General features: G+C 30.8%; 1 protein-coding gene, 1 non-coding gene and 1 pseudogene across 2 annotated transcripts; 1 reads left to right on the forward strand and 2 right to left on the reverse strand.

Moving 5' to 3' along the window:
* Positions 1-13: 13 nt before the first annotated feature.
* Positions 14-2,356, reverse strand: LOC105436145 (annotated as a pseudogene).
* Positions 2,357-10,727: 8,371 nt separating this feature from the next.
* On the forward strand, positions 10,728-13,062 carry LOC116405020 (alcohol dehydrogenase 1-like). The gene is made up of 9 exons (XM_031888533.1): positions 10,728-10,856; positions 10,967-11,103; positions 11,218-11,264; positions 11,369-11,777; positions 11,870-11,945; positions 12,037-12,098; positions 12,246-12,341; positions 12,443-12,604; positions 12,708-13,062. Exons 1-9 carry the CDS (start codon positions 10,817-10,819, stop codon positions 12,825-12,827), a joined length of 1,149 nt encoding a protein of 382 aa, XP_031744393.1. The 5' UTR covers positions 10,728-10,816; the 3' UTR covers positions 12,828-13,062.
* Positions 13,063-16,477: 3,415 nt separating this feature from the next.
* TRNAR-UCU lies at positions 16,478-16,550 on the reverse strand. The gene has a single exon. It is a non-coding gene; the product is annotated as a tRNA-Arg (tRNA).
* Between the last annotated feature and the right edge of the window lie 7,505 nt (positions 16,551-24,055).

A 24,055-nucleotide genomic window follows, 5' to 3' on the forward strand; every position in this document is an offset into this window, starting at 1 on the left:
CAGAAGAAAAATATAAAAATAAAACAAGAACTAATTTACTATTTACGGTAGATAAAAAGTGTAATTACATTCAAAAGATAATCAGAAAATACAGCCAAGGATGCATAATGCACACACAAAGACATGCATAGTTACAAAAATAATTACAAGAAACAAGAGATGGGAAAACAAACTTGACTCATTGTAGCACACAGTTTATTTGATTTGCTTCAAAGATATGACATTTACACATATATATAATTGGAAGATCAATCATGTTCCATTCGAATGACGCATCGGATTGACTCTCCATTTAGCATATAGTCAAAAGCCTTGTTGATTTCAGAAAACGGAACGGAGTGAGTGATGAATTTCTCCAATTCAAGCTCCTACATGACAATCATTTGAAAGTTATATGTGTGTTGATTTCAAAAAACTTTGGTATAAAACTATTTTGGAAAGGATTGAAAAAGGAGAAATATTAAAGTCTCACCTTGTTCAAGTACTGCTCCACAACATTGGGAATGTCTGATCGAGTCCTGTAGTTGCCGAAGAAAGTACCTTTTAGAGTTTTCTCATTAAGAAACTGCATTGGATGAGTTTTGAAGGAATCGTCTTTGTTTGGGACACCAACAAGAACAGCAACACCCCAACCCTGAAATATTGCATAATAAAATCAAAATCAATAATATCCTTTAGTTTACAATAAAAGAATTGGAATTACAATAAGTTAATAATAAGAAATAATGAACTATTTACATCATGAACACATTCAAAGGCAGAGATCATTGCTTGGATGCTTCCTGTACATTCAACACTTCGATCAACTCCTCCATTAGTCATCTCAGCGATCACCTGTTTGTTATGGTTATGCATGAAAAATAATTCATCAATTAAAGCAATCACAGATACAATCACCAGTTTTCATATATATGTTATTTAGTTTAAAGAAAAAACAAACAAGGATGAATAAAGTAATTATAACTACATAACTTACATACCTGCTGGACAGGTTTGTCACAGTCCTTTGGATTCACAAATTCATTGACACCAAACTTTTTAGCTGTAGATTAAAAAACATTAAAGAAAATAAGCATATTAAAGTTTGATGTGAAAGGGCATGCATGAAGGGATTAAGGATGAGTTTTAATTACCTTCTTCAAATCGACCTGGATTGAGATCAACTCCAATGATTCTAGATGCCCCGGCAATTCTTGCACCCTCAGCAGCCTATAATTAGAAGAAAATGATATGTATATGAGATCTATAACATATACTTGAAAATGAAAAAGAAAAGAGAAATTGAAAATAAAAATACATACAGCAAGACCAACAGCACCCAATCCAAAGATAGCTACAGAAGAACCCTTAGTTGGCTTAGCCACATTCAAAGTGGCGCCAAGGCCGGTTGAAATCCCACAACTAAGAACACACACAATGTCAAGAGGGGCACAAGGGTTGATTTTGGCCAAACACCCAACATGAACAACTGTGTATTCACTAAATGTTGAGGTTCCAACAAAGTGGTAAATCGGTTGCCCATTTTTAGAGAATCTTGTATTCCCATCACTAATCATCACTCCACGGTCTGTGTTGATTCGAAGAAGATCACACATGTTGCTCTCTTCTGACTTACAGTGACGACATTCTCCACATTCCCTGTGAACACTGGCAGCACATGGTCGCCTTCTTTCAAATCGGTCACTCCTTCTCCTACGCTCTCCACAACTCTGATGTTTTTTTTTTTTTTTACAAACACATACAATTATATATGTTTAGTTATCTTAATCAAAAACTATAAATATATATTCATATATATATATGAAACTTACCCTCCAGCTTCATGTCCAAATATTCGAGGGAACATAGGTGTTTGGCCCTGAATTGTAGAAAAAGATGCAATTTTCAGATAAGACCCACAATGTCGAATATTTAAAATCTTTGTGAGAGTAATAATATATTAATGAATACTATTGAAACTAAATCTATCTACCTTGGCCTCCCAGAAGTAAACATCAGTGTGGCAAAGAGCAGTGAAAAGGATCTTAACACGAACTTCATTTGCTTGTGGTGGTGCCACTTCCACTTCTTCAATCACCAGTGGCTTTCCAGCTTCCCATGCCACTGCAGCTGCACAATATCCAAAACAAAATTATTAAAATAATTAGATCTACAAAATCAGATGAACAATAAAAAGTAAACAGCTCCATGGGGAAGAAGTATTAGAAAAGTGTATGAACCTTTGCATTTGATGACTTGACCTTTGGTGCTTGACATCATCACTTCTATGCAATTATCCAACACACAACACTTCTTATTTCAACGAAATCGATATGTTGATCTAGATGAGATTGAGATTTTTGGTTTAATTTTGTTATCAAAAGCTAAGCTGTATTTATAATAGAGTGCCAAAATGCCAAAACAGAAGAATACCCATTTGGAGTATAGAATAATATAGAGTATTAATTATTAGGAAGTCCTTGTGGGCGACAAATACCATTGATGATTACCGTATGTGGTTTTGTTGGGCTGCCTTTTTGTTCTTTTGGCATTTAAAAAACTACAAAATGAATGTAAAAAAAAATTAGCAACTTGGAGGTGGTTCATGTGTTGATAAAGCTTCACTTTATTAATTTATTTAGTTTCATCTTCTCTTTCATATTATTTTATGAATACATATTTATCTTTTTTGTGTTATTTCTTTTGTAACTGTTGACCCAAATATGTATTCTCTGTAAGTTAAAAGCATAATCAAAATCAAAGATTTATCAAAATAATCTATTGTTCAATTGTCTTCAGCCATCTAGATCCATCTAACATCGTAAAGAAAAATGATTTCAACATTTTTTAATTTTCTCTACAAAACAAATGTTGGTTTTGTTTGGATTCGTCTTTTGAACTAGGTTTTAAATATAAATAATAATCGTATTATAAATAAATATATAAAATTAGTATACAATTTTAAAATTAATATGTATTTTTGTTTTATTTCGTTGTGATCAAAACCCGAACCAAGGTCAAAGCTCTTTTTTTGTTTTTAGGGTTTTGATGTAAATAGTAGAGCTTGAGTAGAAAGTATTGATTCATTTACGGAGGATGAAGATATAGGATTAGTGTTATTCAATCAGTTTAAGAGACATTTTTAAAAATAGTGTTATTCAATCCGTTTAAGAGACATTTTTAAAAATAGTCAAAAAAAAATTAAAATATTTACAATTATAGAAAAATTTTAGATTCTATCACTTTACTATATCAATGACTATCAATGATAAAATTTGTTTTTTAAAATTCTACTAAGTTTAAACTGGTTTCTAAATATAGGTTCGGTATACAAATGGAAATGATCCAATTCAAACAAGTTTCAAATTCAAATATCAAATTTGATCAAAAGTGTATCACATGAAAATCTATGATTCTTTGATATAAAGAAATCACAAAAGATGATATGTTGCATTTTGGTGCATGCTATAGTTTATTTGGTTCAGAAAACAATCTAATTAGATGACTTGATAACCTTGATATGGAAGTCGATCTTACGTTAGAATTTCACTATAAATACTTAAGGGCCGTTTAGGGGAAGGAAAAGAATAAGAGGAAAAATGAATAAGAAAAATGAGGGATTAAGTAGAGGAAATGATTATTATAATCCTTGTTTGGAGGAATGATTAAGTTAAAAGGAATGTCGGGGATTATTATAGTCTTTGTTTGGGAGAAGAATTATTTGAGGAAAGAATTGTGTGGGAAGGATTATGACCAAAAAATTGTAGTTTTTTTATTGGTGTAATTTTTTTTATTTGTATGTTGATCCTAATATGAAAAAAAATACATAATTATTTTTTTCTTGAAAATGAAATTATTGTTTTTTTTTCCGCGAACCCAAGACAAAATAAAAAATGTGCTAATATTTTTTGCATTTGTGTATGGTGTATGGTGTAAATTATAATTATACTTAAAACTACAAGTGTATATGGTGTTAAGTTTTAGTTGTAAACCTTGTTCAGTATTCCATCATGATCAATGGCAAACCTAGAGGCAGAATTTTCCCAAACAGAGGAATCAGACAAGGAGATCCTTTATCCTCTTTCATTTTTGTGCTATCCATAGATTATCTTAGCAGGATTCTACAACATCTTGAGCAGCAGAAGCAAATAAAAGGTATCACAATAAAAGATTTAAATCTAACTCACCTTCTCTTTTCAGATGACATCTTGGTCTTTGTTGAAGATAGTGGTGAATATATTAGGAATCTTCAATTCGCTATTCACCTTTTTGAAAAGGCCATCGGCTTAAACATTAACCTCAACAAGTCCACCATCTCTCCAGTTAACGTTTCAAAAGAGAGATCAGATAAGATTGCAGTCAGTTAGGGGATAAAGACATATTTTCTCCCGATAACATACTTAGGGATGCCTCTTGGGGGCAATCCAAGATCAAAACCTTTTTGGGACAATATTACAGAGAAGATTCAGAAAAAACTGAACAAATGGAAATATTCCTTCATCGCAAAGGGAGGTAGAATTACTTTCATTAACACATCACTTGTCAGTCTACCTATATATCAACTCTCTATGTTTAAAGCACCTACTCATGCATATAAAACCATTGAGAAATATTGGAGGAATTTTCTCTGGAAAGGTAACTACGACAACATCTGCATAACAGGAACTCAAAAAAACAACCTCAACCTTGTTAAATAGTCTAAAGTTACAAACTCTCTCGACTCTAGAGGATTGGGCACTACACCTCTTTCTGCTACAAATTTTGCTTTGCTCACAAAATGGCTATGGAGATATTTAAATGAACCAAATGCTCTCTGGAAATCTCTAATTGATGCAAAATACTGTTGTAGAGATATGAATATGTTTCCTATAGCTGCAAAATACAGTAGCTCCAATGCTCCATGGAGATGCATTGATTGGTTCAACTCAAAAATTAAGTGGAAAGTTAATAATGGCAGCTCTTTATCCTTCTAGCATAGCAATTGGAGCACATAGGGTGTGCTAAGTAGAACATACCCAAGACTATATGCTTTTGTTGGAGGCGTTGACGAGCCCTCTCTAATTTACTCTAAATCTCACAAACTTTTAAGAGAAGAAATTTGTTCTCTTAGAAAACTCAATAGCATACAAGAGAAGAATGTTGTTCTCTTGAAACTCACTTACTTTCTAAAACTCAATTTGCTTCTACTGATTTGATTCTTTTATCTTGTATACAAATGAAGGAAATGATCTCTATATATAGTATTCAAGAGACACTTCCTAAAAGACACAAAATAAATGAAGTACATGAATACATACCATTCATGTACTTGAATAATTACATGTATCTAGAAATGCATATGTATCTTGAAACTAGAAATGTATCTACTAATGTGTTATCCATAATGTATCTAGCTTATTAATTTCTAACAGCTTTATCCTCAAAGAAAAATAGTTATATAAGAGAGATGTGGAATGTGAACAATCAATCATGGGATATACACAGTAGAAGACCTCTAAGAGATAGAAAAGCATTACAATGGAGAACTATACAGAGCAGCTTACCCCTTCTCATAGACAACCTCCACAAAGATCAACCAACTTGGAAACCAAGCAACGACAGCTCATTCGCTATTAAATATGTGATCCAAATAAATGCTTCACCTGCTAGTAATTCAGAATTTGCAGTCCATCTCAAGAAATTATGGAAATCTAAAGTCCCAATGAAGTGAAAATTCTTCATATGGACAGCTGCATACAATGACATTTTCACGATGAAAAAGATACAAAGGAGACTGGAAAATCTTTGTCTCAACCCAAATTGGTGTGTACTTTGTAAGAAAAGCAATGAAACAACCGACCACATCTTCCTCCATTGTCCTTGTACCAAAAACATTTGGAATATGACCAAAAACCAATTAAATTGGGATCTCGTTGATGATAACCTCCTAGATCTTATAAGTACGATATGCTCCAACAACATAAAGACTCAAAGAGGGGTGATTATCTTCAATATGTTGATTGTCATCACATGGTCCATATGGTTGGAAAGAATCAACAGGCTATTCAACAACTTATCACACTCATATACATACCTTTGGGAAAACATCTGCAATCTCACAGCCTAATGGTCTACCAAAACGAAGCTTTTCAAGAATTACTCAGCTTCTTTAATTGCACAACACTTCAATGTTTTTTGCTAGTATAGTGTTATTGCTAGTATTTTGTATGGTTTATAGTTTTGGCTTATCTCTAGCCTTTCTATATACTTGAACTATTTTCCTCATGTTCTATATTGAATATAATATTGGGGATGATGAGGGTGCTAAGAGGGTGCCCACCTAGTGGGAATGCTTGAGTGCGCCTACTGACCTTGTTATCTGTGTAAAACAATAGTTTTCATTACTTAATAAGATATACAAGAAACTTATTTATAGACCAGAGAGATTAATTAAACAGACTAACAATTATTCTTAGCAAACTAATAGAAAAATAGCTAAAAGTAAAAATACCTAATTCTTCTATGTATACAATAATATCTTACTACAATGTGGGGGAGGGGCATGCCTAAATGAAAAGTAACACTTCAAGAGTTAATAAATATAAAAGTTACAATACAAGTTAATCAAAAGAGAGAGCCAATAAGTTAACCAAATCTTTATAAAACATGTTTAGGAATAAATGATCATTTAAGCACACATAAAATAAAATTAAAAAAAAGACTACATTGGCTGCAGGATAGTCATAGCACTTCAACACACATAAACTAATCAAATCCAATAACTTCAATAAACTAGAGTTGTAACCATCGACATCTTTACGAGTGTTATTGAAGGCCTTTAAAGTCGGTTGATCTTTGATGTCGGTTTAAAAATGACATTTAGAAGGTCTTTAATGTCAGTTTAAAACGATATTAAAAAGGCTTTGATGTCAGTTTAAAACGACATTAAAGAGGCTTTTGATATCAGTTATAAGATCCAAAAATGACGAACTTCAAGATCTTGTCATAAAGATGAGGGCTTGACTAATTGTACTAGCAGCCATTTCTTCTATTGCAATCATTTGTCTAATGATTGCTTCCTGTGAAAGACATCGAAATAAGTTGAGATCCACCATAAACAATCAAATTTAAGCAACAAGAAACATCAGTGCACAATAGTTCAAATCAGAATGTAAAGATAGGTTTTTCATCAAAGGAATATGCACAATCACAACATGGTCCCAACGGCTGAATACATTACACTCTTCCAACTACAATTCTAAAAAGTCAAAGAGAAGAACACATTCATTTTTACACTTCAGAAAAATAAAAGTGAAGCAAATCTACAAGAAATGCTACATTGTAATAAAAGTAACGAGGGCAATGGTATACCTTCCTCTGATTTCTATTACATCTCAACGTTTCAAAAACCTCTTCAGGTGGAACATTCTCCTAAACATTTAAGAAGCCCAATAAAAAACAGGACAAATATAGAAGGAAAAAAAACCATATAGGAACAAATTAAAGGTACCAAATCAAGAGCTTCCTTCACAACAACTTCCAAGACTTCATCTTTGTTCGCCATCTTTGAGCTAAGAGAACTGCATTTAAGGGTAAAAATGAAAATACAAAATGGTTAAAGAATGACACACTAAAACCAAGCAGAGCAGCCTCCAAAAGTAAGAAAAAATAAGTCTGGTGCAAAGAAGTTTATTAACAATAAACATGGTCTTACAGTTTTTTTTTTTTTTTTTTTTTTTTCCTTTTTGGATATAGAGTTATTGACAAATTGTTTCCTGTCTAGGAAAATGTGTGGGTCATATCTTGATAAGCATTCTTTTTAAGTTCCACCATTCCTTCAAAAACTCCTTTATGGCTGCTTGATAAATTTTCTTGTTCTTTTACCTATGCGCAATGATAGACCATATGAAAATGGAAATCCAAGAAAAATATCTTTCTTTAGGAGAATTTTTTATACTTGTTCCATTTTTTTGTGTTACGTTGCATCTCACACATGAACTGATTTTTCTTTCCTAAACGTATATTGCTGGATTAATATACTTTCATTTCTTATTCCTAACTGTCCTATTTTCTGGGTTCAAGGATGATTCTGACAAAGTGAGAAATGCCTACCAAACTCTCTTCATCTATGTCAGAATGCAACCTACATTCTGCTAACTTATTTGAGGAATTCTATTATACCATGGTAAAAGCCAATGAATCTATTATACCTGTGACCATCATGAATAATGCAACCTACATCCTTTGTTTATAAGATATGTAAAAGAAAAGAAAATCTTAACAAGAACCTTCATATATTAATGGAGCCACTGTATTGCCAATAATCAAACCATATCTATAACGATAATGCTACCATAATCAAAATTAATGTAAGGCAGTTGCTAATAGAAGGAAAATTAGAGGGAAAACTAATAGTTATGAAAATATTTTCTAAGAAATCAGCTCAAATATACACACAAAAAAGCCTCGGATGGTAGGTACTTAACCAGAAATGTTTTATCCCTTTTTAGTATTCTATATAGCATCTGATCAGCGGCCATTACAATAAAATTTGATTTTACAACCTAAAAGAAAACTATATGAAAATTTAAGCTCAATAAATAAGAGGAAGAAAATGAAATAGAAAAAATGTTTCAGCAATGATTATAATTAAGAGTCAAGCCAGAAGACATCATATGATATTTCACATTACCCTTGTAAAAGCAACTAAACTTTTATTTTAATGTTCTTTCAAGCAATGATGTTTGATTACCACAAAACATTCCAAAACCATTAAATGATTCAGTTTTTAGCAAATTAATGATTATAAAAATAACAAGAAGGCAAAGTACGTGCAAGTGCCACTTTTACAAGTGTGATAGACCATAGAAAAGGTACATGATATCATGCTCATACTCATTTGTCTAACTGCAAACTACTGAAGAAAAGGTAATCAATTGATGCTCAATTTTACTTGAGAACTACGACATATATTTCATGGTGATGTACATGGCAATAATAACAAAAAAGAGATGCTTGCTTTGAGATAAATAAGTTCCACTTACACATACTCCACTCCATCTCTGTGAATTGAACAAATAGTTTCTACAATGGGCTCCTACGCCTAAGAGAAGTCAAAATTAAGAGTGGAAGAAGGCATTTTATTGCAGCATTGTCTTCAAACACAAAGCTTTTCCAATAAAAAGACAGATTACTTTCAAATTTTGAACTAAATTAGAAAGAACCTCATATATTGAGTAGATTATGAAAGTAGAATGTCCCTTACAGTATTGTGCAAAAATTGTACCACCATTATTAGTCCAACGAGAGTAGATAATTAACAGTGACATATACCTCACAATGTTGCCATGCTGCATTTCCTTCAATAGTGAAATTTCACGAATGGCTGTGCTTGGCACTCCCTCATCTTCTTGCTCCTAACTTTTATTAATGGATTCATTAGTCTTCCATGGAATGGATTTGTCTTTGATTTCTTTCATACGTGTAGTATTAGCATTAATGGATTCATTAGTCTTCTTTGAAATGGATGGAAGATGTATGTCGATTATTATGTCGTGTCGAACTATTGTCTTAAAAGCAAAATTCAACCTTGATGTTAAATTTTATATGTCTGTTGAATTCAAAAATGGAATCAAAGAAAAAGTTTTATTCAGGGAAAGAAAACTAGATTTTTTTTTTCTCCGAAAGAAGAACTCCACCAACGTCAAAACCCTATTTTATCAAAATCTTTTTTTCTTTAATATATATATAAAGAATAATAATAATAATTATTATTATTATTAATTTTCAATTGAAGCTTTAATTATAAATGAGTATAATAATAGTCATTTCAAACGACTTTAACATAACAATATTGAAACGAGAACTTGAAGAATTGATTCTAGTTGGCTTACAACTTTTTGTTTTATCTTTTAGTCATAACTGCAAAATTTTCACGTGATATAAGAAAGCACTTTTGGTACTAATTTATTGCATTCCACCAATGTTGATAAAGTTATTATTTGATAAAATAAATTCAGGTAATTACTGAAATTAATATATAATTAAGTCTATCCTATGCAAAATTGAAAATTAATAAGAATTTCATTTACTAAATTTAAACGAATATATTGTAAAAATAATTGAATATTGCAGTGAAATCTTTATTCTTAATTTTCATTTTATATTCAATACATACGAAAAAGATTTAAAATGTCAAAAATTGAATAGTCAAGAATGTTTAAGCAGATACAAAATTAATTAAAGTTTAAATTATATTATGCAGTAAAGATATAAATTTGAAAATGGAAGAATTTAATGAAAACCTATTATAATACAATAATAATAGATGAAGAATGAACTTGAAAAACCATGATTCACTTAAAACTAGAATTTGACCAAATAATAAGATATGAGGGTTAACAAAGTCAACTCATTATCAAATTTTAATGAATGTTGAAAATAGAAAAACAGTCCGCTCAAGGTTTTTAGAATCTAATGGAATCTTCATTCATCTCCTCAATGTTTATGCTTAATTACACACCAACTTGTCTTTCTGTTTTGCTATTTTATTCTCCAACTTGCTATTTTTTCAACTCCCAAGAACATCATTAAGAAACCCAAGGCACCCACAAAAAAAACAAAACAAAACAAAACAAAAAACCACATCGCCCACAAGAAGATTCGATTTTAATTATAATATACCAAATGGGTTTTCTTTTGTTTCTGCATTTTGGCAACACATATAAATACCGCATTGGAACTCAAAACTATTCTACACATATCAAAATTAAACCAACAATCTCAATCTCATCAGATCAACATATCGATTTCGTTGAAATAAGAAGTCTTGTGTGTTGGATAATTGTGCATAGAAGTGATGATGTCAAGCACCAAAGGTCAAGTCATCAAATGCAAAGGTTCATACACTTTTCTAATACTTCTTCTCCATGGAGCTGTTTACTTTTTATTGTTCATCTGATTTTGTAGATCTAATTATTTTAATAATTTTGTTTTGGATATTGTGCAGCTGCAGTGGCATGGGAAGCTGGAAAGCCACTGGTGATTGAAGAAGTGGAAGTGGCACCACCACAAGCTAATGAAGTTCGTGTTAAGATCCTTTTCACTGCTCTTTGCCACACTGATGTTTACTTCTGGGAGGCCAAGGTAGATAGATTTAGTTTCAATACTATTCATGAATATATTATTACTTTCACAAAGATTTTAAATATTCGACATTGTGGGTCTTATCTCAAAATTGCATCTTTTTCTACAATTCAGGGCCAAACACCTATGTTCCCTCGAATATTTGGACATGAAGCTGGAGGGTATGTTTCATATATATATATAAATATATATATTTATAGTTTTTGATTAAGATAACTAAACATATATAATTGTATGTGTTTGTAAAAAAAAAAAAAAACATCAGAGTTGTGGAGAGCGTAGGAGAAGGAGTGACCGATTTGAAAGAAGGCGACCATGTGCTGCCAGTGTTCACAGGGGAATGTGGAGAATGTCGTCACTGTAAGTCAGAAGAGAGCAACATGTGTGATCTTCTTCGAATCAACACAGACCGTGGAGTGATGATTAGTGATGGGAATACAAGATTCTCTAAAAATGGGCAACCGATTTACCACTTTGTTGGAACCTCAACATTTAGTGAATACACAGTTGTTCATGTTGGGTGTTTGGCCAAAATCAACCCTTGTGCCCCTCTTGACATTGTGTGTGTTCTTAGTTGTGGGATTTCAACCGGCCTTGGCGCCACTTTGAATGTGGCTAAGCCAACTAAGGGTTCTTCTGTAGCTATCTTTGGATTGGGTGCTGTTGGTCTTGCTGTATGTATTTCTATTTTCAATTTCTCTTTTCTTTTTCATTTTCAAGTATATGTTATAGATCTCATATACATATCATTTTCTTCTAATTATAGGCTGCTGAGGGTGCAAGAATTGCCGGGGCATCTAGAATCATTGGAGTTGATCTCAATCCAGGTCGATTTGAAGAAGGTAATTAAAACTCATCCTTAATCCCTTCATGCATGCCCTTTCACATCAAACTTTAATATGCTTATTTTCTTTAATGTTTTTTAATCTACAGCTAAAAAGTTTGGTGTCAATGAATTTGTGAATCCAAAGGACTATGACAAACCTGTCCAGCAGGTATGTAAGTTATGTAGTTATAATTACTTTATTCATCCTTGTTTGTTTTTTCTTTAAACTAAATAACATATATATGAAAATTGGTGATTGGTATCTGTGATTGTTTTAATTGATGAATTATTTTTCATGCATAACCATAACAAACAGGTGATTGCTGAGATGACTAATGGAGGAGTTGATCGAAGTGTTGAATGTACAGGAAGCATCCAAGCAATGATCTCTGCCTTTGAATGTGTTCATGATGTAAATAGTTCATTATTTCTTATTAACTTATAGTAATTCCAAATCTTTTATTGTAAACTAAAGGATATTATTGATTTTGATTTTACTATGCAATATTTCAGGGTTGGGGTGTTGCTGTTCTTGTTGGTGTCCCAAACAAAGACGATTCCTTCAAAACTCATCCAATGCAGTTTCTTAATGAGAAAACTCTAAAAGGTACTTTCTTCGGCAACTACAGGACTCGATCAGACATTCCCAATGTTGTGGAGCAGTACTTGAACAAGGTGAGACTTTAATATCTCTCCTTTTTCAATCCTTTCCAAAATAGTTTTATACCAAAGTTTTTGAAATCAACACACATATAACTTTCAAATGATTGTCATGTAGGAGCTTGAATTGGAGAAATTCATCACTCACTCCGTTCCGTTTTCTGAAATCAACAAGGCTTTTGACTATATGCTAAATGGAGAGTCAATCCGATGCGTCATTCGAATGGAACATGACTGATCTTCCGATTATATATATGTGTAAATGTCATATCTTTGAAGCAAATCAAATAAATTGTGTGCTACAATGAGTCAAGTTTGTTTTCCCATCTCTTGTTTCTTGTAATTATTTTTGTAACTATGCATGTCTTTGTGTGTGCATTATGCATCCTTGGCTGTATTTTCTGATTATCTTTTGAATGTAATTACACTTTTTATCTACCCTAAATAATAAATTAGTTCTTGTTTTATTTTTATATTTTTCTACTGTTCTATTCAATTGGTTTAAACACAAAAACTCATTCTATTAAATTTAATTTAGGGTTAATTTAAAAGTACTCTAAATTAAAATTTATGGATAAAGAAAAAGAAGCCAAAAGATGTGTCCCCTTTTTTCGTTATCAGATTACAAGGTAGGAATATCAAATTGAACAATTATTAAAGGCCTTCAACTATTGACCAATTTGGCTACGTCGTCTAAATTAACTCCAAATTAATAAATTGCATTGGAGCAAGTAATTTAAGTTGATCAAACTCAAAATCTACCTCACTTTTAGCTTAAGTTGACCAAATAAAAAGGTGGGTAATAGAGTTAATATCCAAATATCTACGTCTTCAAACATTATTGCAAATATAGAAAATTTTATCGGTAAATTTCAACAAACAATATAATCTCTTTTATTAGTCATAAGCTCTATCCGTGTGAGACTTTTATATTTGTAACTATCCCATAAAAGATTAAGTCAAGTTTAACTCAATTAACCAAGCCTAAACCTATGATTTCTTTCAGAAATCCTATAATCCTATCAACAGAGGGTCTTACCCTTTCTTTTCATTGTTTGATTAGACAAAATTGCAAGCTTAAAGATTGAAGCTTTAAATATCTTAATAACATAACTCTCAACGCTTTAAATATTAAAAGCTCACCTATGACGATGGTCAATCAGCTGTGGTTGGCCAACAGTGGTTACTAAAAAACAGCAGCTAGAGGTTGCTAAAAAAAACAGCAACTAGAAGTTGACTGGTTGTGGTTAGTATAAAACTCAATGATAGGAGGTTGGTCAGCAAAAGTCATCAAAAACGGTCATCTAAAGTTGACCATCAACGATTGTCAAAAATCAGCCTCTAGAGATGGTCAATGGTGTAAGACCCGAACCTAAATTAAAAGTTAAAAGGTAAAATTTTGACTAAGTATGTAGCTTGGCGTTTCAGACAAGAAGACGTTTTAGTTTGAGTACGTGTCAAGAGCTTAAGGTTAGGTAGTTCACGAGAAAGATTTATGGTAAGATCTCTGAGTCTAAACACTCGCAAGTGAAAAAGTATTAGCGAGAAAAGATGGTAGTTCACGAAAAAAGTTGTGCAATAAGACCTTGAAAAGCTGTTAAGTGGTTGAAGTTATTCACAAAATGGAGTTAGGCAAGAAGAAAGGTCTGGCGAAAAAAATGTCAATCGATTTGACAGAGATTAGCGTGTAAGATTAAGGATTTAATAATAGTTGAGTTAAATATTAAATTTACACGTGTAAAGTTTTAAGTAGGAAATGACCAACTAAGAAGAGTTAAAGCATGACAAAGTTAGTTTAAGAGATTTATAAATAGAGGACTAGGTCATTAAGTAAGCACAAAGTTTTGTTTTCTTAAATAAAAACTAAAATACTGTTGCTTTGCTTTGACCAGAAGATGAAAAACAAAGTGTTAAGTGTTGCAATTTGTTCCGTAAGAAGGCTTCGCAAAAAGAGATGGAAGAGAAGAATCTTTGGTAAAGTGTGGTGAGTGACGCATTGATTTCTAAAAGTATTTATTAAACGTGATTTCAAACTTTACAAGCAATAGCTTGTGAGTGAAAAATGCTTTGTTTAAAGTGATTTCAAGCATATTTTAAGCTATGATTTATGAATAGATTATGTTGGTTATCAGAGAGAAAAATGAATTTATTAAATTTATTTTAACTTATGATTTATTTTCCAATAGTGTTCTAAGAAAAAAATTAATGATTTAATGATAAGTTTACTTTACTGATTTAGAAGTATGGTTTTAGAAAGTATTGAAGTATGTTATTTAGGAATGATTTCAAAGCATGTAATGTAATTATGTAAAAGTTATTCACAAAGACATGATTTATAAGCGTGTGGAGTTCTGAGATATAAATGCCTAAAGTTATAGAAAGTTGTTTAAAACATGAGTTTGAATGAAATAGTTTTAAAGAAAAAACATGCATGGTACTCTATATACCAAATTTTTTATGGTTAATATGCACAGTTAAGGGTGTAGGACTATGCTGACCACTGAGCCACTACCATCGAGTTCAAGCAAGATAAGCAAAGCAACATATAGTAAGACCAAAGAGGCTCTGCTATCTTGATCGAGTTTATTATGAATAGCCATGACCAAAGGTGCTCTGCTAGTTTGATCGAGGTATGGCAGGATAATAAGACCAAATATGCTCTGTTATCTTGATCGAGTTTTTTTGGGTATAGAGTATAAAGAGATAAGATAGTTTATTTCAAGAATTTATTAGCTAAAAATGTATATTGATAAGATTTGTGAGTTGTTTTGATTCTATTGTAAGAATGAATGCATGCGTTTGACATGTTTTTCTAAACAAAGTTTTTTTTTTTTTTTTTTGTAAATTTATTTGTGTTGGAAGTTATGATTTTGCAAAAAGTATTTATCAGAGAGCTTTGCGAAAAGAATTTCATAAAATCTCACTAAGTCTCTTAGAGTTCCGTTTTAATAATCTCACTCTCCCGGAACAAGCATTTAGGCCAAGTGGAGAAGAAGGTTGTCAAGCGTGCGACAAATTGAGAAAGCTACCGGCGTTGAGGATATTTAGATAAATGCAATTTATTTAGTCAAAAGGTTGTAATTGTATGTTATCATCAAATGTTTGCTATTAATAAAGTATATGTTTTGATTATGTATTTATCGTACTTAGCGTTTAAGGTTAATCACCGTTGCGTTTTGAGTTATGATTTATGATTTAAAATAGAAAAATCGACATATGGATTTGACCAAAATTTCTAGAGATTAGTGAAAAAGTTGTAATTCTTCACCATTGGTCAAATGCACGTGTCATCCAATCTCATTCTATTAAATTAAGTTTAGGATTAGTTTAAAATTACACAAAATTAAAATTTATGGATAAATAAAAAAGAGAAGCCAAAAAATGTGTCCAGTTTTGGTTATGTGATCACAATGGTGAAGAATTATTAAAGGCCTAAAACTATTGATAAATTTGGTTAGATGGTCAAAATCAACACATATGAAAAGGAGATGAATAAATCGCAAATACGTAAAAGAAAAAAAAAAGTGAAAAATCATCCGTGCAAACCTAAAATTTATAAAAGTTATGAAAATATGATGGACCTTTTTATTTTGCTATACATGCTAGTAAATATTGGTGTGTTTTGTTATATCTATAAAAATTAACCTATTTTTTAATATATAATAAATCCTCCAACCAAAATTTAATTAAAGGAAAAGAAATTAGAAACTAACTTTTAATAAGGAAATAATCAAATTGGAATTGAAATAAATGTTAATAAAAAAAAGATATTTTTAGGATTGGAGAGGGGAGATTGGGATATTAAATAAATAATATAAATAAAATAGAAAAATAAAACTATTTGAAAATGTAAGAGTTCATAATAAACTTTGGAATGGAAAAAAAAACCACGCCCAGTGGGACTCGAACCCACAATCGCCTGATTAGAAGTCAGACGCCTTATCCATTAGGCCATGGGCGCTTCTTAGATACAGTTCTCATTATTTGCATAATGTACCAAATGTATCTTCTCATCTGCATAGTTTAGATTGAAGGGAGAATAATAATAATGGTTTCTTTTTGTTCCTTTGCAACAATAAGTACAACTGGTCTCTCAACTTTTAAACAAGGTCTCTCAATTCCCGACCTGGACAATCTCAAACCCTCCAACAACCGACTTCACTTAGTCCTCACTTAGTGGTAACGTCTATTTTCATTCTAAAAGTTGGTAAAATCGTGTTACTAATTTTATATTGGTTTAAAATTTTGTATATTGCAAGCACTAGGCAAAATGTCGACAAGCTTGACTAATATCGATGGTGACACTGAAATTAAAATGGACAGCAAGAACAACAAGCGTTCTAGCGTGAATGAAAAATGATGATGTTGTGTGAGGTTATCATGTCACCACCAAAACTCCAACCATCTCGAAAGGAGAGGAAAAATAAGTCTATGGTATGAGATCATTTTACTAAACGCTCTGAATATACTGATGATGATCCACATGCTAAATACAATTATTGTAATTCGATTTGTGTATACATGTCATCCAAGAAGGAATGAAAGCTCAACTATGAGAATGCATTGTGAAAAAAAATTCTTATCAATTGAAAGACAATAAAGTAAATATGACTCAAATAAAGTTAGTATTTAAGAATAAAAACAATGATGAAAATAGTAAAAAACTTAATTTAAGATATTTACCTTTCAGAATGTTCGAAGATTAATTGCCGAAATAATCATAATTGACGAGTTGTCCGATCCTTTAGATTTGTGGAGAATGAGGGATTTATGAGGTTTGTGAAAGGGACTTAGATATTAGAAGAACCAAGATTTGTTTGTCTTTCTCAAACTACAATTGCTAGAGATATTGTAGGAATATATATATGCTAACTTGGGAGAACATTTGAGATATATTTTTGTGAGTGAAGGATACTTACGACTGATACTTGGACATCGTTTCAAAATGTTAATTATATGATTTTGATTGTACACTTTTTTTGATAGGAATTGGAAGCTTCATAAGAGAATAATTAATTTCTCCTAAGTTGAAAATCATAAAAAGGAGAAACAATAAGAAAAGAGGTGGAAAAATGTCTGAAACATTAGGGTATTGATAGGGTTTTGACCTTAGCCATTGATAATGTTTCATCAAATGATACAACTATTGCTTATCCAAAGAAACGTTTCAAACATGTGTGTGTTGGATGAGGATTTTGTGCACATATATTGAATTTAATTGTGTGTGATGATCTGAAAGACGTGAATGATACATTGACTTAAATTTGAAATGTCGTTAGATTTTTTCGATCTTCTGCTACTAGACTTGCTAAATTTAAGAAGCGCATTGAGGAGAAGAACATAACTTGTAAAGGTATGTTGTGTCTTGATGTTCAAACTAGACGGAATTCCACATACAAGATTCACCAGTCTCTAACTTTAAGTATAAAAATAATTTAGCTCCATCATAAATCCATATCTAATCATTAAAAAAATCGCAATTAGTGCTACTCATAACAAGATTGTAAACTCAAGATTTTCCTTGGATTCTTTGTTCTGGTCATATATTATAGAAAGTTGAATTTAAGTTGTTGAAGAAAAATGGCAAAGCTTTTGTTGGAGTTGTGTTAATCATTTTGGAATTTATTATATAAAAGGAAAAGAAAAAGAAAAGGAGAAGAAAAGAAAGGAAAAGGAAAATGGAAATAATTATTATATTATTGTTATATATTTGTTAAGTAAATTAAAAAGGAAAGTAATGAATTTATGTTTATTTTTTTAAAAGAAAATTAAGAAAGAGGAAGAGAAGGAGAAAGGACTTTAAAGTTCATTTGGTGCAAAATCTTTTGCCGGATTCTTCCCAACCACGGGAGCTTTTCTCCTTTCATTTTCCATTTTTTTATCATCAAACTCAAAGGCGTGAGGAAGGGTTGAGAAGATTGGAAGTAGAGATTCAGCAGTTTGAAGGTTGAAGAAGATAAAGAAATTACAACTTCAAGTATTTTCTGTCATATTGAATCACACAAATATTCTTTAATTTGTTAATCAATTTGAATTGCTCAACAGGAATTCAAATGTGAGATTTATTTTGTTTCAAATTTTATTCAATTTTTAAAAAGTTTTATGAAGGAAGCTTAAGCAACTTGAGATGTTAGATTAATGATTTTTGAGGAGAAAATCAAATCATAGTTTGGTGGCAAATTCATGAAGTCTATGTTGTTTTGAGTATTTTGGATTGTGCAGAGTGATTTAGAAGCTCTATTTGATATGGTTGGAAAGCTTATTAAATGTCTTACAACTTCTATGGGAAAAACGTGACACAAAAATGGCTTGATCTAAGAAGAAAATCAGAGGTTAATAGAAAACTCAACTTTAGACTACTTGTATTTCGGGCAATTTTTGTAACAATCCTTTAGGAATATCGTTTGTTTTCCTTTTAGTAAGTTGCAGAGGATTTCAAAATAAAGAGTTTGATATAAATTGTATTAATTTCAATAAAGTATTGAGAAAGTTTTGATTGTTTGAAGTTAGGTTGTTGAACCTGAAAAATTTTGGAAAAAATTGTGAAATGTTCTTTTATATAAGTTTAGAATTGATGGATGTCACTCTTTGCAAGACTATATAGGGTTCTGACGCTCGGTTTTGGTTTGTTTGAAAGACCAAGAGAAAATAAGACGAGTTTACACACTAGGAAACTAGCCTAAGGCTATGAGTAACAAACACATTTCAAAATTGTTATTTATGATTATGTTTCTATGTTTCAATCTAATTTTATGGATAAAACATAATTTCAAGCATAAGTTTCAAGCTTATGTTTTAAAATGAAATTTATATTTGAGCATGTTGTTATTGACTTTCTGAAAAGTAGTTGATACAATTTCATTATAAGCAAGTATTGTTCATGGATTTTCAATTTTTCACGAACAAGCTGAGTAAACTTGAGTTTTACAAAATATAAAGATAAGCAGGCATGTTTTAATGTTTTTATATGAATTTCTGAGATTTCTGTTAACTACATGACTGAGATGTTGAGTCTGAGGCTATATGGTACCGTGTGCACACAGGTTAGATTCTGTTGTTGATGTCTAGTGTTCTCCATAACAACGATGTTGTTATGAGTGCTGGACAGGCCCCACTACGACAAAGACGATGTGGGTGCTGGTTGGACCTCATTACATCGTAAAGCTAATAAATGTTGGTTGTATTGGCCATGTCCTACACAACATAGATATGTGTCATGTTAGTTCAAATGTTTAACATACTTGATATGCCTCGTTAGATTTCAATGACAAACTTGCTGAGTATTTGAGAAAGATGTTATTATTACACATTTATATTTAAGAATTTGATTAAATAGATTTATATATGTAAAGGTTTTTACGTGCTTTGATCTCTAGCTTTACAATTTTAAATTTAGTCACTCACTAAGCTTTATAGTTTAACCCTTTCGAAATATTTTTCCACTTTCCAGGTAAAGATCGAGCTCCTAGTGCTTGATAGATTGTCTTAGTCTACTGAAAGCTCTAATATCGATTGTCAATACATAGGAGGAGTTGTACATAGAGTCTGTTTTGTTATGTTGTATATGTCTTTGTAAGATTTAGATACTTTACCGTTTGTGTAACTAGATGTTGCAGTTATGTAAACCTTTGTTGGATATGTTTTTGGTTATGGTGTCTCCATCAGGTTTAATTGCTAAGTGAGTTATTTCAAGACTGCACTTCATGCATGTGTATGAGTTGTCTAGGATCCGTTGTGTTGTGTTGCATGTAAAGCATTTCATATATTAGATTACAATGTTTAATCAGGTTCAAGAGTTTAGCAAAGTCGACAAGTTTCTTTAGAGGAGAGCGATGTTAGTCAACTTCACGCCATCTTTCGAGCTAAGCAAGCAAGTAGTTTGGGAGGGGGTGTGACAGCGATACACTATAGTATATCCTCGAATCGCAGTGGAAGGGCAAGTAGTATATCCTCGAATCAAATAAAAATAGGATTTTATCATACCAGGTCAATTGTGGAATTTCAAAATTATCAAAACTTGAAGAAATAACAAATAATATATACCTCCAAATTGGGTCATTTGGTCATCTGATCTTCAGCTAGCATTTGGAAAGACACTCGATTTTTTGAAACTTTCCTTCATTGACCTAATAGAATAGTAAATGAAAGTGTATATACTAATAGTATACAAGAATGCGAAACTTAACATACAAAATCTACTTCTACATTTTTCTTTTTGTTCGTCCACGTGTCCTTCTTCGTATGTTTGTATTAGTTATAGCATAGCGATTTAACTAAAGTAGGCAAATCTAATAGTTCCAATAATGAAAAAACAAGGGAGAGAGTTACCTAAGTTAAAAGAACTCACATGCTTAGAACCTTGGTGACAAGACTATAAAGCCATATGATGTTTCATTTAGGTTAAATCAAAAACAAAAACACAAGTTTGATAATTTTCATATGATTCATTATAAGACCATCTTACTCCATGGACTTTACAAGTAATATTTCTTGATAAAGTAGGTAGGAAAAAAAACAAAACTTTAGTCCAAGCCATAGTTGTCGTTTGACGTGTCTAAATTAACAAAGCTAGAAGAGGGAGGGAGAGCATCATTATTTATATTCAATCTTTTGCTATCTCTAACTCTACATCAAATCTTCAAACATCCTCCCTCTACTCTTCTTTCAAAGTTTTTGAGTCTACGTGAAAAGAAAAGTTAATGAAATATGGAATGATGATTAACCATTAAAAGGAAAATCGATAGAAGCATAAATTTTCCAAACCTACAAAATTCGAAGATGAAATTGATTATGATGCAACGATATGGTTCGATCTTTTGTATTTGATCCTTTGATTCTTTCTCAACTTCGAGAGCTAAGAAATATTCTAATTGTTGGAAGAATTCTCTCTAGGCTTAGAGAAATCTAAATGTTTGAACTGCCACAAATGAAGAGAAACTTCTCTAACCATGAATCAAACCCCTGGACCCAACTATATGGATTTGGGTCTTGTTCAGCATTTGGACTAAATTAAATCTATTTTTGGGCTCAATTGAACTCTCAAATAAATAATATTTAGGGGTCTTAACTACTATAGCCTAAATATGAGTGGTTTGTTACAAGTTGGATCTAATGTTGCTAAATTTTTCATAAATGTTCTAATGAGCTTCAATTTTGCACAAACGTAGAGCCTCAAAGACCAAAGTACCTATCTTTATTATTAATAACATATTAAAAAAATAGAAAAATAAAATAAGAAAAGTAAACCATGATTAAGATTTGCATTTATTAGATATCCTATGTAAATATGGTATGTGATTAATTCTATTAGGGTAATATTATAATCAAAATTGCCTCTTAATTATTTTTCTTGAGGGATTTTGTTCAAAGAATATTTCCTCCAACCAATCTCTCTCACTTTTTAATCTCTCTTCGTCCTTTCTTTATTTCGTTTTGCATTCTTTTTCATATATTTCATGTCGTTTTAATAATTTGTTGTATATACTTATTATATTTCATCAAATTTGCATTGATTTTCATATATTGGAAGTTAATTTGTAAAATTTTACCATGACTAAAATTGTTTTCGATTTAAATAAATCAATTATATACTCCGGTATATTTAACATAATATTAGATAACAATGTATGTCATATTTTACATTGTATTTTAATTTTGTAACAAATTTTACATTATGTGAAAGTACAAATTTATATCAATACAATTAGAAAAATGTATTGTTAATCATATTTTATATATATTGTGTAATATATGATATATTATGTGTCTGCTGCTTAAAGATATATTTTGTGTGTGATGCTTAATGATATTTAATATATACTGTAAATGCTTAATTATATATTATGTGTGTGATGCTTAATACTTAATGTTTAATTATATATTATATATAATGTAAACTATACAATATTTTTTATGTTGTACGAGTGCACCATTGATCCTAAAAATGAATAAATGGTCTAGAGTCCAGAAACTTAAAAAAGAAGTTCATTAACGACACCGTAGTATTAATAACATGAAACAATTAGTCGAAGGAGATGACCATATATAATATTTAACAATTTTAGCCTTACCTGACAAGAAATAATAGAACTATATGTGTTACTGCTTACATATTATTTTAAATATACATGTGTATATATAGGTCACAACACAAAATTGTTTTAAATATGCATTGATATATAATAATAATGAAATAAATATACATCGAAAAGAATAGATTTATATATCAATATAACCGCCTAACTTTGATAGAAGACTATTGTACAAGTCTTGAGAAGAGGTAGGTTCCTTCACTAATATTTTGAAAATACTATAACTAATGCAGTGGTCACAATCATTGTAAAATCATCATAATATATTGCAATTTCCTATTTACGTATTATTGCAAATATGCATGAGTATATAATGATCGTATAATAATATTTGAAATATGCATTGGTATATAATAAATATGTAATATGTGTCACTGCTTATGTATTTTTATAAAAATGAAACTGTACATAATGAACACAACATAACATATAATCATTTTAATAATGCAATCGTATATACTAAGTAACGGACAAGAAGTTCATTATATAATGTATACTGTATTTAAAAAAGAAGCTCATTAACGCGCACTAGTATTCAAATAAAAAAGAAAAAAAAAGTTCATTATATACTGTATAATATATTTCACAATTCATAAAAATAAAATTAATAGCATAAAACTAATAGTTGAAGGAGATGATTATAAAGCTTACAGTGAATTTTTTTGTATCAGAAACTTAAACGGATAAATAAATCGAAATATACACTCATTGGATAAGTGAACGGAAAAAGGGTGAAAGACGCTGGATAGGAGATGATCGAAAAAATAAATATCAATTGGTGAGATATAAATTAGACGAAAATCAAGTGAAATTTAACGAAAAGTGGACGAAAAAATGGTGAAAGACGCCGAAAAAGTAGTAAGTCGTAGATAGAAAACCTTTGTTCAATGTGCAAATTAAGACAAATATGTTACTTTTTTTTTTGGAAAATATTCAATATATTATTACAAAATTTGAATAAAATATATATCATAATTCATTTTTACATCTAATAAATGATATAATATATATAAGAAAAATAAAAATAAAAATTACTGTATATTTAATTTATTAAATAGATAAGTTTTAGGGCTTTTTTTATATAAAAAAAATAGAACAAAGCACGAAAATATTTACACCGTATAGAATAATTTTAAAAAAAGAAAAAAGTCCACAACTTACAACGTGAAATAACAAAAATACCTCCGTGATTAATTCTCATACGCGTGAAAATAATTTTTTATCCAGTCTAAATGATCTCTTAGTAACAATCTTTTAGTGACGATCTCATACCAACTATCTCTTAGCAACAATTTCGTAGCAAGCCTAATGATCTCATAGCAAGTCTAAACGATCATGTACCCTTATACCAAATGTAAACAATCTTGTACCATTC

Source organism: Cucumis sativus, chromosome 7 (genome assembly GCF_000004075.3).
Source record: "Cucumis sativus cultivar 9930 chromosome 7, Cucumber_9930_V3, whole genome shotgun sequence".
Taxonomy (NCBI): domain Eukaryota; kingdom Viridiplantae; phylum Streptophyta; class Magnoliopsida; order Cucurbitales; family Cucurbitaceae; genus Cucumis; species Cucumis sativus.

Bases quoted from the DNA above. Each gene is read 5' to 3' on its own strand.
- LOC116405020 (XM_031888533.1), top strand. From the start codon at position 10,817: ATGATGTCAAGCACCAAAGGTCAAGTCATCAAATGCAAAG. The intron at 11,104-11,217 runs GTAGATAGATTT...TCTACAATTCAG, and splicing joins TTTACTTCTGGGAGGCCAAG to GGCCAAACACCTATGTTCCC. The intron at 12,099-12,245 runs GTATGTAAGTTA...CATAACAAACAG, and splicing joins ATGACAAACCTGTCCAGCAG to GTGATTGCTGAGATGACTAA.